The sequence below is a fragment of the Excalfactoria chinensis genome, chromosome 6, assembly GCF_039878825.1.
Source record: "Excalfactoria chinensis isolate bCotChi1 chromosome 6, bCotChi1.hap2, whole genome shotgun sequence".
Taxonomy (NCBI): Eukaryota; Metazoa; Chordata; class Aves; order Galliformes; family Phasianidae; genus Excalfactoria; species Excalfactoria chinensis.
This window is the reverse complement of record NC_092830.1, coordinates 14,716,162-14,733,588: the sequence shown is the minus strand read 5'-3', so window position 1 is coordinate 14,733,588 and position 17,427 is coordinate 14,716,162. Positions and strand designations below refer to the sequence as shown.

Below are 17,427 nucleotides of genomic sequence, written 5' to 3'. Positions count from 1 at the left end.
CTGCTCAGCCTTTGCAGACTGGATGTGGGCACCCTCACAGAGGGGGGACTGGGATGGGGGGAATGGAGTAAGTGGTACCAGCCTCAAGGGCAGGAGGGCCAGGAGCCTTCCCCCAGGAGTGTTTTGGAAGCGTGGAGCTGATATGGGAAAGAAAAAATCGCTTGGTGGAAAGGAGGTGAGGAAAGACTATTAAAAGTGCCTTGATGTTGCATGAAGGTAGATGATGATCATGCAGTGATGCAGCAGAAGTTGCTCCCAAATTCCTCTTGTCTGCACAAGGCAAAATCTTTGGTAGAGGAGAGAGAGACCCAGCTATCTGGGCAGAATAGAGCAGGCAGGAAGGCAGGAGATGAGCAGTACAGAGAGGGAAGTCATCTCTTTATGTAGTTATCAAGTGTTTTCCCTGCTCAACCATTGGAGAGGTAAATGTGTGAACACACAGGAAGAAGCAGCAGTCAGCTGGTGCCAGTCTGCCTAGGGTCCTCAACAAAGTGCAGCCTCTAACTCAAACCTCTTGGGGTTTCCAGGAGCTGTGAAGATCAAAACTCCCCTCAACCGGGAACTTGTGGCCACCTACGAGGTCACTATCTCTGTCCATGACAATGCCAGTGAAGTCATTGACCGCTCAGTCAGCGTGCCCAATGGTAAGCATGATCCCGTGGCATGAGTGCATGTTGCCTTTCCCAGGTACCAGTATGGCCTCATGGCCCTTGACAACCATCCCAGAGCCAGCCACACAGACTAGCTTAGGGCTGAAGTAAATGAGCCTGTCCCACAGCCAGCTAGGGTCACAGCTGAAGACAGCCATTCCTTGTGATGAGCCAGTTCAGTTTAGTTGGCTTTCCTGGAGTTTCATGTTCTTTAGGACCATTTCATCCTTCTTTCCCTTCTCTTTCTCACTTCTCCTTTTCTCTCCTCTCCCCCATGTTCTCCCCAGCCAAACTGACAATTAACGTCTTGGATGTCAATGACAACACGCCACGCTTCCGTCCATTCGGGGTCACCCATTTCACCGAGCGGATCCTGGAGGGAGCCACGCAGGGCACCACACTCATCTCCATCTCAGCAGTGGACCCAGACAAAGGGGCCAATGGGCAGATCACCTATGAGCTGCTGGACCTGTCCCCAGAAGGCTACGTCTGCCTGGAAGATCAGTCAGCAGGTTGGTGGTCTGGGGAGGTGCACACCCCACAACCTCTATGAGGAAAGCAGGGAAGAGATGGAGTGTCCGAAACCCCTTGACACAGCCCAATCCAAAAGGGAACAAGCTGTAGTACTTCTATGAGAAATTTGGCCAGGATTTGGCAACTGAGTACCAAATCTAACCAAATAGATAGGGAGCTCCATAAAAGCGCTGTCTGATTTCCAGCTCACTGTGGTAGCTAGCCCATAGAAGGGTTTCTTTACTTAATTTCTCTCCTGGCTCATAGCATATGAGATTCCTTTATTCCATCAGCACTACCTAGCCATGTTCTATGTGCAGAAAAGGCTTGTTAGGAGGGGATCTGGGGGCAGGTTTCTCATTTCAGGGTCTGCCATCCTCTAGGGAAGGTCGTGGCCAACAGGACAGTGGACTACGAGGAGGTGCAGTGGCTGAACTTCACTGTCCGAGCTTCCGACAACGGCTCTCCCCGCAGATCGGCTGAGATCCCTGTGTACCTCCAGATAGTAGACATCAATGACAACAACCCCATCTTCAGCCAGCCTTCCTACCAGGTGAGCCGGGTCCAAATCTGTGCAGAGCCGGGCAGTGGTGCATTCACCTGAGTATTGCCTTGGTGGATTAGCTAGCTATTAACTCACTTTTCTTACAAAAATGGCAAACAGTACAACAGCCAGCCCTCCCTGCTCCCTTTGCTTGCAGAAAGCTGTCTTCGAGGATGTGCCGTTGGGTACAGTCATCCTGAGGGTCAAGGCCACGGATGCAGATTCTGGGCGCTTTGCTCTCATCCAGTACAGCCTAGGGGATGGAGAGGGCAAGTTTGGGATAAATCCTGACACGGTAAGGAGCCAGTTAAAGCTAGAACAGAGGGGAAAAAGGGTGGGGAGGCTGAGATGATCCCACCCTATGGCCCCAGGGAAGCCTTACTCCTGCACCTCACCGCCTGTCCCTTGTCAAGTACCAGCTCTGCCAGATAAGACACTGCTGAAGGTCTCTGTGCTGCAGGGTGATATCTACATCCTGTCAGCCCTGGACCGGGAGAAGAAGGATCACTACACGCTGACAGCTGTGGCCAGGGACAACCCTGGGGACATCTCCAGTAACCGTAGGGAGAACTCAGTGCAGGTAGGTCACCACCAGCTCTAGGGAGGAATGAGCCTGAAGGAAGAGCAGAGGATCCCAGGACATGGGGCTGTGGGATTAACAGTGCAGGTGGACTTTGCACTACAGGCACTAAGCATCCATGGGAGTGGATGGAGCAGGAGGGGCAGGGGAGGTGGGTGCTATTGTCTGCAAGTGCTCCATCCGGTCGTGGAGTGAATGGGTGCCCCGGCTGCATTTGTCTCCATTGTTGGGGACAGGAATTGGGCCAGTAGAGCGAGATGAATAGCAGGAAGGGCACCATGCTCCAGTAGCAGTCATGGAAGGGGTCTCCATCCTCATGTGACACAGTGGGCTGGGCTTTGTCGAAGGTGCTGATCACTGTCCTGGACATCAATGACTTCAGACCGCAGTTTAGCAAGAGCCAGTTCAGCACCAGTGTCTATGAGAATGAGCCAGCGGGTACGTCAGTGATCACCATGACGGCAACAGACCTGGATGAGGGGGACAACGGTGTGGTGACCTACAGCATTGAGGGTCCCGGAGCAGGTAGGTGCCGCTGGAGGCTGGCTTCTCGCTGTGGGTGGGGGATATACAGGGTTATGGTGAGGAGTTGTAGGGGCCATTAAGAGTTAAGGTGTTGCAGGTGGATAGAGATGGTGCCTGAGATTCAGTATATCCCTGAGCAGCACTGAGCATAACAGGGTGGCCTGGGGACAGCATCCTTGATGCTGCTCAGGTGTGAGAATTCAGCAGCCAGGTGGACAGGGATGCCCCAGACTGGCATCCTGAAAGCACCCTCACCCTGGACTCAGACAGACAGCTCTGATCCATCACCCCATCATAGGGATTATCCACTAGCAAGGGGTGTGCTTCATCTAGTGGACATATTCTAAAGTATACCATTCATTGTTTAGTGTCAAGTGTCCAGAGCCTGAGGTGTGTTTTGCTTGTCTCCAGAGGCCTTCAAGATCAATAAAGACTCTGGGCTTATCACGTCCCGGCGGCGCTTGCAGTCTTATGAGAGATTCAACCTGACCGTGGTGGCCACAGACAAAGGTCGTCCTCCCCTCTGGGGGACCACTATGCTTCACATAGAGGTCATTGACATCAATGACAACCGCCCTGTCTTCATCCGTCCACCCAATGGTACCATTCTGCACATCAAGGAGGTACATCTGGGACTTGAAGGGTGGGAGATAGGCAGAGAGGTGGCACACTATGGCACACAGTCTTGCTGGTGGCCAAACACACTCTCTACACCCACCAGGGATGATACAAGACCTTACTTTAACACGTGGCAAGAGGCTGGGTCGGCACTTGCTTTTGGTGAAAACTGGAAGGGTTTCCTGGGATGAGGTTGTGTCTAGATGTTAGACCAGCCTCTGAGCAGAGCTGATGCCCAGAGGGATATCTTGGGGAACAGAAACCCCAGCAGTGTACAAAATAGGGAAATAGCCAGTCTCTGCATGCTGAGTGTGCTGTAAACATGGGCCAAAAGGCTGACATTTAAGATGTTTCTCCTTTCTGAGAAGCCAGGCTTGGCTCCAACTAGTACCCAGAGCTGCAGCTATTCCAGAAGAAATCAGGCTTGCAGTCTGGGGGCTGAGGTGCTGCTCATGTGTCAACAGGAAATCCCTCTGCGCTCCAATGTCTACGAGGTCTATGCCACGGACAAGGATGAGGGCCTCAATGGGGCAGTACTGTACAGCCTCCTGAAAACTGGGGCAGGCAACAAGGACTGGGAATATTTCAGCATTGATTCTGTCAGTGGGCTGATCCAGACGGCCATGAGGTTGGACCGGGAGAAGCAAGCAGTGTACAACGTGAGTGAAGTGATAGCACACCTGGACTAGTGGGGTGCAGGCCGTGGCTGGGGATGGTGACATCTGTCCTTGTAGTGGAGATGTCTCACCGCCACCTTAGTAAGAGCCAGGTGGTTATCAAATGATACCAGAGGATGCAAGAGGGATGTGACCTTGACAGTGTCCCTGCTTGCCTTTGCCCTGAACAGCACTTTAATTCTCTCCCTAGCTGATCATTGTGGCCTCTGACCAGGGTCAGCCAGCCTATGAGACAATGCAGCCCCTCCAGGTTGCTCTTGATGACATTGATGACAACGAGCCTATCTTCCTCAGACCACCTGTAAGGCATCAAGGAGGGCACAGAGGGTACTGGGATGGGGCTGCATGTGATGGAGCATGCACTGCTGGGCATCACCGTGTTGGGAAGCACAATGGAGTTTGGACACTTCTAGCCTTTAAAAGCCAAAAACAAAAAAAAGATGGTGGTGGGGGGGGAGGGCACTCAAGGCTATACACCACAATAAGCCTTCCCTCCCTTCTCCTGGGCTTTGGCAGAAAGACAGTCCCCAGTACCAGGCACTCTCTGTCCCTGAGCACTCGCAGCCTGGCACCGTGGTGGGCAACGTCACTGGTGCAGTGGATGCAGATGAGGGCTCCAATGCCATCGTCTACTACTTCATAGCAGGTGAGATGGGGATGCAGCATGCCCCAAAAAGGATGATGTCCTAAGCTACCATCCCTAGAGTCCCTCTGCATCAGTTCTGATCCAAGCATTCCATGCCCACCTGCATGCTCTATGAGGGTTTGCATAGCTCCCCTGGGCTGCTGACCATATTTCTAATGTGGTAAAGCACATGCCGAGCCAAAATGCTCAGCTCCCCTTTCTGCATGCAGCTGGGAACAGAGAGAACAACTTCCAGCTGAGCCGAGAGGGGAAGCTGCAAGTCCTGCGTGACCTGGACCGTGAGAAGGAGCCCTACTACTCCATAATCGTCAAAGCATCCAGCCAGAGGAACTGGTCCCCACCCCGAGGCCAGCGAGCAGGCAGAGCACAGTCCTGGGACCTCAGCACAGATCTGACCCTTCAGGAGGTGCGGATTTTCTTGGATGACATCAATGATCAGTCCCCCCAGTTCACCAAGTCAGAGTACACAGCAGGTAAGGACTGCTGGTGCCTGGGTGGGGGGCAAGGGGAAATCCCAGTGATGACGGGATGGAGAAGCAATGGAGCAGAGAACCAGATCTATGTTCTGTCTCTCTCCCAAAGGGGTGGCCACAGATGCCAAGGTGGGATCAGAACTGATCAAGGTCTTGGCAGTGGATGCTGATGTGGGCAACAACAGCCTGGTCCTGTACAGCATCCTGGGGATCCGCTACATCAAGCAGCACTCTAATGATTCTGAGGAGGTGGCCAACATCTTCAGCATCGGTGCGTAGCCTGGATGCCACAGGAGCACAGGGCCAGATGATCCAATGGTCAGAGATGTCCTCCATAGCCATAGTCACTAGGCAGCATGGCTGTTCCTCCATCCTCTTTCTTCCACTTGCAAAATAGGCTCTGGCTTTCAAGAGCTTCTGTAGGTCACCTGCCAAGCCCTGGTTTGCAGGTTCATTTGTGGAGACCTCAGGTGAGCGTTTTGCTGTATCTGCACTAAGCTTGGGCCTCTGGCTGTCCTTTTCCTAGGTACTCTTGATGGCATCCTAAGAACCTTCGATCTCTTCACGGCCTACAACCCCGGCTATTTTGTGGTGGACATCATGGCCTCTGACCTGGTGGGCCACAACGACACAGCCATTGTGGGGATCTACATCTTGCGGGATGACCAGAGAGTCAAAATCATCATCAATGAGATCCCTGATAAGGTCAGGCAGTTTGAGGAGGAGTTCATCAGTCTGCTTTCCAACATCACGGGTGCCATTGTTAACACAGATGATGTGCAGGTAACCATCAGTTCTGCAGGTTATTTCTTGGGGCAGATCACCTTTCACACATAGCTTGGGAGATCCCCTGCGAGGGCACAGTGTTGGTAGAAAGGTCCTCAGGTTCTGGAAGTGAAGTACCAGCCCCAGTCTTGGTTGCTGTGGAGCACTGTGTCTGCTCTGAAACCAGCCATTGTGGCTGAGGACACATCCCAAACACTGCTAGCTGAGGACAGGGCTGTCCCTGCATGAATGTGGTCAGTGATACATGAGCATGCTTTAGGAGATGCCTCCTGAGGAGACACCTCTACAGCATTGCAGACCTTGATGTCTCTCCCCAGTTCCATGTGGACAAGAAAGGCCGGGTGAACTTCGCACAGACGGAGCTGCTGATCCATGTGGTGAACAGGGAGACCAACCGCATCCTGGATGTGGAGCGGTACGTCAGCCAGCATTGCTCAGAGCCCAGGGGGAGTCTTGCAGACATCATTAAGAAGCCCAAGCACTTTTTTTTTCTCCCCAGGGTGATTCAGATGATCGATGAGAACAAGGAGCAGCTGAGGAACCTCTTCAGGAACTACAACGTGCTGGATGTACAGCCTGCCATCACTGCCCGCGCCCCGGATGACCTCTCAGCTCTGCAGGTGAAGGCCCACCTGGAGCTGGAACTGGCCACCCTCAACCCGGAGAGAAGTTGTCCCCCATTAACTGTGGGGGGATGCCTGTGCTGGGGAGCTGGGTCAGCGCCGGAGGTTGCCGCTACCCCTCTGTCTCTCCCAGATGGCGATCATCGTGCTGGCTGTCCTGCTCTTCCTGGCTGCCATGCTGTTCATCCTCATGAACTGGTACTACCGCACAGTGTGAGTAGTGCCCAGCTCCCACTAACCTGCTGGTCCTGCTCCTTCCAGACAACTTCCTGATCTTCTCCCCTGATTTGCTGTACTTATTTCTTTTGTAGGCACAAAAGGAAGCTGAAAGCCATTGTGGCGGGCTCCACAGGTGAGCAGGGCTGGGGTTTTCCAGCTGCATGGCTCAGCAGGGTGCCTGGCTGGCATGCATGGTGCTAGATGTTGAGGTGTGGCGGTAGGAGGCTTTCCCCTCATCCAGGCTCCCTGTCATCAGCCCCATCACAGTGTGCTCTTCCTGCCATCAGTGCCTTTTTGGTCACTGAATGCCCCTCATAAAGAAACTGCCTTATGCCCGTGGCTTTTTGCTGCTTGCATACAGCTGAGCTGCTGTGCAGCCTTCACCCCTGCCTTTTGCAGGGAATAGAGGCTTCATGGACATCATGGACATGCCAAACACCAACAAGTACTCCTTTGACGGGTGAGTTCTCCTATCTCTCTGCTTCCTCATACATTGAGGGATGCTCTCAATGAGGCACCCATATTTTACAGCCAGGGATGTGCTGGTGGTGGAGAGTCCTCTGCTTTATGAAGGGATTCAGCCGGGCACAGTGTTTGGGGCGTTCTCTAGCTGCCCTCTCCTTGCTCTCCCTTGGGCTGAGCACTGTTTCCCTCCTGAGGCAGGGCCAACCCCGTGTGGCTGGACCCCTTCTGCCGGACCATGGAACTGGCGGCACAAGCGGAGCATGAAGATGACCTGCCTGAGAACCTGAGTGAGATCACCGACCTCTGGAACAGCCCAGCCAGGACCCATGTGAGATGCAGCCCCGGCCCTGCTCCTATGGTCCTCTTTTGGGATGCTCACCCATTTCTATGCCCATTCCCATGCTGGCACCAAAGCCACGCTCTCCTTCCCCAGGGCACCTTTGGCAGGGAGCCCTCAGCTGCCAAGCCTGAGGATGACCGCTACCTGCGAGCTGCCATCCAGGAGTATGACAACATTGCCAAGCTGGGGCAAATCATGCGTGAGGGGCCCATCAAGGTGAGTGTCCCCACCACGAGCATCCTCACTGTGAATCCAGCATTGCTTCCTCCCACCAGGTGCTACACCAGAGGGGGATTTTTTTCTGCAGGAAACACCAGGATGGGGCCAAACTTCCTCCAAAAAACAGCTCTCTCCCTTGCATAACCCATCCTCTCTCCTCCTCCACCCAGGGCTCTCTCCTGAAGGTGGTCCTGGATGATTACATGCGCTTGAAAAGGCTCTTTGCCCAGCGGATGGTGCATAAGGCCACCTCCAGTCAGGGGGACCGCTCCTCGGTCACAGAGGTAGAGGGGGTGTATGTGGGCATGGGGAGATGCTTGCTGTGCCCTTTGGGATGCAGTGTGTCCTCCTGGCCCCACAACCCAGTGACAGGGCCTCGTGCAGCCCAAGGCTAGCTTTGCAATATCTGGATGCACAGAAAACTGCTCTCCAGAATAAGCAAGGGGAGATCAATCCTGGAGCTCTCTGTGCAGAAAGAGGAGGATTGGATCTCTCCTTCTCAGGAATAGCAGTGATGCACTGACAAAGGCTGCCTAGGGAGGCGGTGGAGTCCCTGGAGTGATCAAGAAAAGAGGAGGTGTTCTGAGCATGATTGAGTGCCATAGTGGTGATGGGCTGACAGCTAAACCAGACGATTTAACTGGCACTTCCAGTGTTTATGATTCTTAGAGGTGCAGAAGGGAGTTAGGACATCTGGTGATATCTTGGTGGGGTTTTGCAGCTCATCCAGAAGGACCTGGAGGAGGACGAGGAGCGCAGCCCCAGCCAGGGCAGCCTGCGCTTCCGGCACAAGCAGCCAGTAGAGCTGAAAGGCCCCGATGGCATCCATGTGGTGCACGGCAGTACAGGTACGCTGCTGGCCTCTGACCTCAACAGCCTCCCTGAGGATGACCAGAAGGTACTGGGGCGCTCGCTGGAGACTTTGACAGCCGACTGTGGGGCTTACGACCACAACGCCCGCACTGAGTCGGCCAAGTCCACCCCCCTGCACAAGATGAGGGAGGTGATCATGGAGAGCCCACTGGAGATCACTGAGCTATGACCAGCGGCACCCACCCAGGCCAGCCAGGGATGGCGGGGGATGAGCACAGAGCTGGGGGGCAGCAGGTACTGGGGATTTGAGACTGGCACTCAGTCCCCTTTCTATCTGTCCCTGCATTTCAACCCAGCAGCCTTGAAGAGAGCTGGGCCCTGGGAGAGGACTCTCCGGACTGATTCGCCCTTCCTTGCGTATCATCGAATCATTAAATCATTCATTTTTTTAATTAAAAAAAAAAAAAAAAATAGAACTTTTTTCTTTTTTTTTTAAATAATGCTGAGTGAATGCAATGAACTCAAGCGTTATGAGGCTGGACGAGGGTGAAGGCAACCTGAAGGCGGCACAGCAGTGGCAAGGCATCCCCCACGCCAACCGATGTTGGGACCAAAGCCCATTGCACATCAGCTGTGGGCACCTAGGGCTGGGCAAGCAGACATGGCCCGAGCCCACCCAGCATTACTGCTTGTTGTCACCTTTCCAGCAGGGAAAGACCCAACCGAAGACATTGCTCCATTTTGCTGGCTTTACCAAAATGTGTTACGATGTGGATAAAAGACAGAGACTGACAATAGCGGGCTTCTGGCTGTCGAGTGTTCGTGCGTACCCTTTTCCCCTCGTCCTTCCCCCTCTCTTTGGCTCTCGGGTTTGTTCATTTGGGGGTTGTTTCCAACTGTAACCTTGTGGAGAGTTTTGGGAATGGTCTGTTACAGGAATCAGAAATACACTCCTTATGGCTTTGGTTAAGCTGCCTGTTGTCTTTACTCCTGGCCGCGCAAACAAGATCACTGTCCCACAGCCACCTTTTGAAAAGAAAGCCCTTTAATTCCCTTAATTCATCCCTCCACCCAACCTTACAGGCTGGGTTTGGGGAGAAACGTGACATCCCCCAAGCATCACTACAATGCATAGAAGAGAAGGGAGATGAGAGCCGGGCTGATGGAGGTGTTTATTGGTGGTGTGGTGAGAACAAGCCAGCACACCACTGCCTCAGCACCACACTTTGGCATCAGGATCCCCTGCGAAGGATGTTTGCTGGGAAGGAAACCCCAAAACTCACTTGTTTGTGTGTTCATGGGATGCCCACACTATAGATATATATTCCAGCAAGGCTCCCATACCAGCAGATTGAAGGTGACCCCATGTTGCATCCCACGCCCAGGGCTGGGGATAGCAGCCCATGCTGCCCTGAAGATAGGGAACCCCGCATCCTAGCCCTGCAGTGCTGGGTTTGCATCCTTCTGCAGGCTGTGCCCATCCTGACACAGCGGCAGTGTCAGGGCAGTGTCTACCTATCTGTATATACATTATATATATATTTATATGTGTATACGTATATACACATATACATGTATGCATACATATTTATACACATGCATATGTGCATATATACATAAACATATATGTATATATATCTAAAAACACACTTGTGCATGTTTCTAACACAGCCTATGTCTTCTCCTTCCCACCTGCAATATTCATCTACTGCAGAAGTCATGCGAAGCCAGGCACGTGGAATCTGCTTTCTTTCTTTAACTGGTGACCATGGGAAAACAATAAAACTAAAAAGCCGGCCCAGCTGGGACTGAGGCTAGCAAAGGTCTTGCCAAAAATCATGTGGGACCCGTGGAGTGAGAGCACCAGCAAACTGGGACCAGCGCTGCAGCAGCAGAGCCCATCCCAGTCCATGGAGCTTCTCCGATCAAGGCTTTGGTATCGGTTCTGGGTGGGATGCAAAAGGGGATGACTAAAGGCTTCACTCAGCAGGTAGCATGATGGGGGGGATGTTGAAACAAGCCTACCACTGAGCTCAGTCCCAACAACAAGACAAAGTCCCTTAACCTGATCCAAAAATCCAAGTCCCAGGGGTGGAAAAGAAGGCGGCAGAGTGGGCTGGAGTGCCCCAGAACATGGCAGGGACCCTCCGGGACACCCCATCCCTGGTGCTGTAGCCACATCCCAAGGAGGGGGGGTCCAGGGTGGAGGTGCTCCTAGTTCCACACATGCTGCCTGCAGTGCTCCACAGCCTGTGGGGAGAGATGGGGCAGATGGGGGCTGCACCGCTGCAGGGTGTGCAGCGGGCAGGAGGATTGCTGCTGTCACTTACGTCACACTCGGTAGCAGTGGCCATGCTGATGCACCAGTAGTCAGGTCCCTGGGCGCAGGGGGCTGAGGTCAGCTCTGAGTCACAAGCTCGGATTTTCTGCCAAGGGAGAAATAGGGGAGGAGTGAGGTTGTACCCTGAGAGCTATCAGTCCCACCACAACGTGTAGGTTTGCACTCACAGTGCAGACAAAGTCAGGGTCCATCATCTGCACGAGAAGCCGCACGGCCGCTGGCTCATACTGCACCACCAGCGCCTCGCACTGCAGGAGAGAGGGATTGGGGTGAGCCTGGTGCTGGGGGGGGAGTCAGGGACCACCCCAGGCACAGCCCCACTGACCGTGCTGGTGAGTGGGCTGGGCAGCAGCTCACAGCCCTTTTCCAGCATGTCGCCCAGTTCCATCAGCGTCTCGTTCTTCAGCAGCTCGTTATCCAGGTAGGTGATGAGGATCTGGCAGACGTTGCAGAAGGCTCCAGCAGCTGGCTCCAGTGCTGCCCCCAGCTCTGCCCCCCAGCCTTTCCCCTGGTGCGGGCAGACATGCAGCATGGTGCACACAGCCTGCGGGTCGGTGGCCTCCAGCAGCATGATGACCACCGCCTTGCCATATGAATCCACAAAGTCCTTGCACTGCCCAATGACGCTGTGCGGCAGCATGTAGCACACCTTCTCGATGTCATTCACCAGCTGCTCCTGTTGGGTGTGGAAGGGGTGATGCCACAGGGAACTCCCCTTGCTGCCCGCAGCCCCCCATGGCCCCCACTAACCTCCGTCATGTTGTTCTCCAGGAGGCTCTCAGCCGTCCGCACAGCAAACTCGCACATCTCGCACAGCGGCGTGGCCTCCTGGGAGGGAGAGAAAAGGGCTAAGTTGCATTCACCCCATCCACCCTTACTGTCCAAGGGAACGGGGCCATACCGTATTGGAGAGCAGCATGCCCAGGAGCTGGGCCATCTTTTTGGAGAGCAGAGTGTGCAGGGGTCCTGGCTCTGCTGTGGGGCAGAGCTCCAGCATGCCACAGAGCTCCTGTGGGTCCTGCAGAGACATGGCTCACATTCAGCCCATGGACCTGTGTTGGCCATACTGGACTGTCAGTGGGCATCTTGCTTACCTCAGCCAGCTAGAGGTGGGAAGATGGAGGGCAGAGAGAAGAATAAAACAACAATCACTAAAAACTGAATTGCAACAATGTGATCTACCCAGAAAGTTGTAGAAGTAAAAGGAAGCACTGGGGAGCAGCTCTCCCACTTACCAAGTGCTGGAGCATCCAGGCAGCTGTGTCCATGTATTTGTCCAGGTAGTAATTGCACTGTGCAGGGAGAGCACAGGATTATAGATTCATTCAGGTTGAAAAAGCCCTCTCAGGTCACTTAGCCCAACCCCAGCCCACCCCTGTCCCTCAGTGCCACATCCCCACAGTTCTGGAACACTTCCTTTTCTTCCACATAGCATTCCAGCTGCTCTGCCCCAAGAGGGGCATTGCAACCAAAGTGCAGGATCTGGCACTTGGTCCTGTTGAACCCCATTGGCCTCAACCCAGTGATCCAGCCTGTCCAGATCCCTCTGTATGGCCTTCCTACCCCCAGGCAGACCAACTCTTCCTGCCAACTTGGCATCATCTGCAAACTTACCGCGGGTGCACTCAGTGCCCTCATTTGGGTCATCAATAAAGATATCAAACAGGACAGTCCCCAGGATGGGACATGGTGACCACCACTGCCCTCTGCCACCTCCCAGCCCCAGCAGCCACTAGGATGTCCCTGGTGCAGCAGCATTACCCTCTGTGCCAGGACGGGCCCCAGGCCTTCACACTCCTCCTTGGCACGTGCCACCAGTGAGCGGGCAGTGGTAGCCCCATTGCTCAGCTCCAACTGCACAGCTGCCACCAGTCGGGCGCAGTCCTCACACAGGTCCCCAGTGTCCTGCAGGATGACAGCAACACAACTCAACAACAAACCCCAACAGTTTTGCTCCAGGGTCCTCATTAACCCAAAGCACCAAATGGTAGAACAAGCACTGATAAATGGATTATTAAGAGGGGTGCAGTTATCAGTACCTGGGTATGTGGCAGGTCCTGGGGCTGGAGCAGGAGTGGGACGCCGTTGATGAAGGGCACAGCCAGTTGGGCCAAGTCCTGTGCAGGGTCAGCAGGGGCTGGTGGCTGTTCCTGAAACTTCAGGGCCCCTTCATGGCCCCCCCGGGGTTGACACAACTTGATAGTGCCGCACACCACCTTTGGGTCTGACTGTGGGAGTGAGGTAGCAGGCTGGGGGCATCACCATATCAACATTTATCCCCACACCAAAGCATCACTCCTATTTACACCCCCTCCCTACAGAGGTATTGTCCACAGCCTCCCACATCATTACAGGTCTGCATACCCCCACCATCTCCCCACATCATGTATCTCAAGGGGTTTCCCTGCTGCAGAGGTCCCCAGGCTGTTACCAGCACTTGCTTGCCCAGTTGGGCCAGGATGAGGACACCGGTGTCCACCATCTTCTTGCACTTGACTGACCAGTCCTGGAAGGGCAGATACTGGCATCTCTTATCCAAGAAGACCCGTAGCTTTTCCTAGAGGAAAAGGGGAGCACTCATGGCTGGTCCTGCAGACACATGGAGAGACAGCAGCCTGTGCCCCCAGTGAGGACCCACCTCAGTGGAGTTGTCCTGCAGGATTTTTCCCACCATGGACACCACCACCTGGCACAGGTGGCACGGGACCCCTTTCTGCTGAGATAGAGAACACATCAGGATGCTGCCATGGCACCAGACCCTCCACATCCTCCCAACTTCCACCCCCCGGGTTAGAAACAGGCCAATACCACGCATTCCCCCAGTTGCAGTTACCCCTAGTGCTTGGTCCCAAACAGTGAGCCGGCACAGCTCCAGCACCCCGCACTTGGCCGCCGTCCCCACATCACGGCACCACTCCTCCGGCTGCTCGCCACACTCAGGGAGGGGGCTGGACCCAGCTGGGGGAGGAGAAGAGAACATCAGCACCCAGGCACACACGTGGATCCCTAGGGTGGCAGCCATGACCCCCAAACCCATGGACTGTCACTCTGCTTCATGCAAACCTCCTATCCCATGTCCTTGCCTCTCATCAGATGGCATCCCATCCCATCTCTTCCCATCCCAGCTCATCCTATCCCATTCCATCACATCCCATCACAGTTTCCCCTCCATCTCACCCCATTCCATCTCACTGCATCCCACCTCATCCGATCCCATTCCACTCATCCTATCTGCATTTCAACAATCCCATCACATTTCATCTCACCTTTTCTCATCCCATTCTATCCTATCACATCTCGTTGCTTCCCATTTCATACCATCCCGTTCCACCTCATCCCATTGCATCCTAACATCACTTCCTGTTCCATCACACTCCCCCTCATACCATCACATTCTGTCTCACCCCATCCTATCCCATCCTATCCCCAGCTGCAAAGGCATCAAGGAGTGATGCTATGCTGCTCCTTCCTCCTGCCCTGACTAGCCTCAGATTTCACAATAGCATTGCTTACTTTTATTTTATCTATACCATGTGCTGCTGACACACAAAGCTCACGCAGCCCCAGTTCTCCCTCCTTCTCCTTTTGCAACATCACTTGTTATCCTCGATGAGGACAGGCGCACATCACAGCAGCCTCCCTCCCATCTTATAATCACAGTGAATGTGAGGCACCCACAGCCTGGAAGGCTGAATACACCCGGTAAGGTGTCACCATAAAAAAAAGCACTCTTAAATCTTGCAAAATGAATAATCCGGGGGTGACAGCGTCACTCTCTCAGGCCAGGCATGGTGTAATGCCATCTGATAAGAACCTCCCAGCATCGCTGTTTAATTGCCACCTCCGCATGTCAGGATGCATTCTGTGCAAGCACGACAGAGCAAGCAGCATCCCTCCATGAGATGCATCTGCCCCAAAAGTGCTAGCACAGCTCTCTGCGCTGCTGCTGGGCTGCCCCAGGGCAGGGTGGGTCCAATGGGAACAGTCCCACACAGGCAGGCGCTCACTGCATCATCTGATACAGGAGCAGCAACGGTGTGTTGAACAGGAACGGCAAGGCAGACAGGAGCTAAGGGGCAGCGCCATTCAAAAGATAAGAGACAAAGCATTGTGACCTGCAGCCTGTTTCTGAGCTTACTACATATAAAAATATCTATTGCTGATACTTACTTATTTACGGCAGAAAAGGGAGAGTTGATGCAAAATCCACCCTTTATTTTTTTAAGCCAGTTATCCCTCTCTATGCTTTGGTGAAGGAAAACAAGCTTGCACACAGAAGTATGATGCTAGAGATAGGAAATAGGGGTACGCAGCCCCAGCACAAAGCAGCCTGCGACTCCATTCCCACCTGCCACATCCTCCCAGATCGGAAAGCTGTCCATTTTAATCACTGTTTTCATGGATGTTGGGTCACCTGCTCACCCTGCGAGATGCTGAGTAAGCACAGAAGGGATTGCACGCACCACGCAACCCAAAAATGCTGAGTGTGCACATTGGGATGGCCCAGCTTGACCCACAGACCCAGCTCTGCATAATCCAACAGACACGAACTGTCTGACCCACGGACATGGACACCTCTACCAGCACCACGCTGGAGGCCAAGAACACAAATGGCCCCAGGTGGGCACAGCCCTGTGGAGGACACGTAGGGATGGATTCACTGCTGTGCCCTGAGCATGTTGCAGGGTGCGGAGGAGCGTTCCACAGCTGAGCCGGCTGAGCCCGGAGAACCGGTTGTGGTGCAAGCCTGGGGGTGGCACGTGGGCCCTGCGCCCCAGTTACCAGCCAGCAGTACACTCCCCAAATGCAGCTTTTCCCCTAAACCATCCAAGGATCTGGCCAAGAAGAGGTGATGTTAACATTGCTGGTGGGAAAAGCCTCCAGGAAGGAGGAAATAAGGTGCTGGGGAGAACATGGAAGGGAGAACCACACTCCCTCCCACCGCAGGCTGGCCCCAACATGCTGAGCACACAGGTGAATTTTCCTGCTGGTCCTGTTGCTGGTGGGGAGCTCCCAGCAGCCCATGCTCCCCAGCACGTCCCATGTGGGGGGCACAAATCCACTGCAGTGCCAGCACTGCACGGGTTGCGCAGCCCAATGGGAGGGAGGCCATAACAAGTGCACAAAAGGTCTTGAGTTCACTTTCCTTCATCAACAGAGCTCTGAGGCTTCCCCAAGGAATGTTCTACGTACTTTCCCGTCCCACCCACCCCCCCAACCCAGCAGCAAGGATTACAGGATACAGACCCCTCTGCTTTCTGAGAATCACAGAATCAATTGTAGGGGCTGGAAGCTTTCCCTGGGGAATCTGCTCCCTAAAGCCTTGCTGGTGAGGGCTCCAGGAGCTCTCCAATATTGCACCCGGTAACCCAGAGCTCACCAAGACTCAGCTTGGAAGCTCAGCAGAAAAGGCTTCCTGCTTCCCTACCCCCCCCAACCCAAGAGACAGTGGTATGTGCTATTCTGGTTCCCCATAGCACAGGCAATGACTCCCACAGCACACATCCACATCCAGGCCTCAGCACAGAGGGCAGTAGCCAAGCTGCCGAGATTCCACATTGACTCATCCACTTCAGCCTCATCTCCTCCACTCCCCTTGAGCACCAGCTCTGCTGACTCCCACAGAAACCATTTTCTACCCTTAAAACTACCATCCAGGGCAAAAATCAGAATGCTCGATTCCAAGTGAACAGGAGTCAAAGCACAACCCATTGGAGAGTGCCCAAAACCACAAAGGACGAGGAAGCACGCTATTGAGTTTGAACCTTTCTGATCCTTTATGAGGAGGAACACAGTCTCAAGATAGCTTGAAATAGTTCTGGGGTTCAGAGGCATTTTCTGGGCTCTCTTGAGGAAAGAGCCCTACGCACGAGGCCTGACCTTACCTTGGTAGGACCCCAGGCACACGGAGAGGATCAGCACCCAGCCTCTCCACTTGCTCGCCATGCTGTTCCCAAGACAGTCCTCAGTGCCGGTTACTCCCCGTGCTTCTCCCAGACTGAGGAATCTTGGAATAGCTGGGAGAAGTAGTGAGAACCGACACCTACGCACAGCAATTACCACACCCCTCGTTATGCCCTGATTATAAAATCAGCAGCAGTATGCAAGCGGAGGGAGGGACCGGAGCCGGGCAGGTATTCCCAGGAGGTCAGAAGCAACCAGGTTTCATTTCACGGCCCAAAGCCAGCACAGGTATTAAAGACCAGTAGGTTTAGCCAAGAGAATCGATGGAGTCATTAAACATTTATAAGAAATATATTGCAATCAAAATAAAAACAAGAAAGGAAGATGCAGGAAAGCCACATTAAATGATAGCAGGCTTCAGTGCTGACTCGCAAACAGCTCCAGCAAGAACTCTCTCCAGCCCGTGCATGGAAATTGCAACACCTCCGAGT

General features: G+C 53.9%; 2 protein-coding genes across 2 annotated transcripts in view; one reads left to right on the top strand and one right to left on the bottom strand.

The window, feature by feature from the left end:
- The window catches only part of CDH23 (cadherin related 23), a 124,327-nt gene extending 114,698 nt beyond the window's left edge, over positions 1–9,629 (top strand). Inside the window, exons 47-68 of the mRNA XM_072339472.1 lie at positions 528–644; positions 938–1,162; positions 1,547–1,716; positions 1,865–2,002; positions 2,168–2,287; positions 2,635–2,812; positions 3,224–3,435; positions 3,895–4,089; positions 4,298–4,408; positions 4,624–4,753; positions 4,963–5,226; positions 5,336–5,497; positions 5,753–6,009; positions 6,330–6,427; positions 6,512–6,632; positions 6,769–6,848; positions 6,947–6,987; positions 7,254–7,314; positions 7,518–7,647; positions 7,753–7,875; positions 8,049–8,162; positions 8,600–9,629. Coding sequence (XP_072195573.1) covers positions 528–644; positions 938–1,162; positions 1,547–1,716; positions 1,865–2,002; positions 2,168–2,287; positions 2,635–2,812; positions 3,224–3,435; positions 3,895–4,089; positions 4,298–4,408; positions 4,624–4,753; positions 4,963–5,226; positions 5,336–5,497; positions 5,753–6,009; positions 6,330–6,427; positions 6,512–6,632; positions 6,769–6,848; positions 6,947–6,987; positions 7,254–7,314; positions 7,518–7,647; positions 7,753–7,875; positions 8,049–8,162; positions 8,600–8,920 — 3,368 coding nt within the window. The 3' untranslated portion in view covers positions 8,921–9,629. The remainder of the gene's footprint in view (positions 1–527; positions 645–937; positions 1,163–1,546; positions 1,717–1,864; positions 2,003–2,167; positions 2,288–2,634; positions 2,813–3,223; positions 3,436–3,894; positions 4,090–4,297; positions 4,409–4,623; positions 4,754–4,962; positions 5,227–5,335; positions 5,498–5,752; positions 6,010–6,329; positions 6,428–6,511; positions 6,633–6,768; positions 6,849–6,946; positions 6,988–7,253; positions 7,315–7,517; positions 7,648–7,752; positions 7,876–8,048; positions 8,163–8,599) is intronic.
- A 749-nt stretch (positions 9,630–10,378) lies between these two features.
- LOC140254314 (prosaposin-like) lies at positions 10,379–17,023 on the bottom strand. The gene is made up of 14 exons (XM_072340706.1): positions 16,918–17,023; positions 13,866–13,990; positions 13,671–13,748; positions 13,464–13,589; positions 13,072–13,260; positions 12,794–12,937; positions 12,268–12,324; positions 12,127–12,135; positions 11,934–12,050; positions 11,783–11,860; positions 11,358–11,708; positions 11,200–11,280; positions 11,022–11,117; positions 10,379–10,941 (listed from the first exon to the last, which is right to left on the bottom strand). Exons 1-14 carry the CDS (start codon positions 16,976–16,978, stop codon positions 10,906–10,908), a joined length of 1,548 nt encoding a protein of 515 aa, XP_072196807.1. The 5' UTR covers positions 16,979–17,023; the 3' UTR covers positions 10,379–10,905.
- Positions 17,024–17,427: the final 404 nt, after the last annotated feature.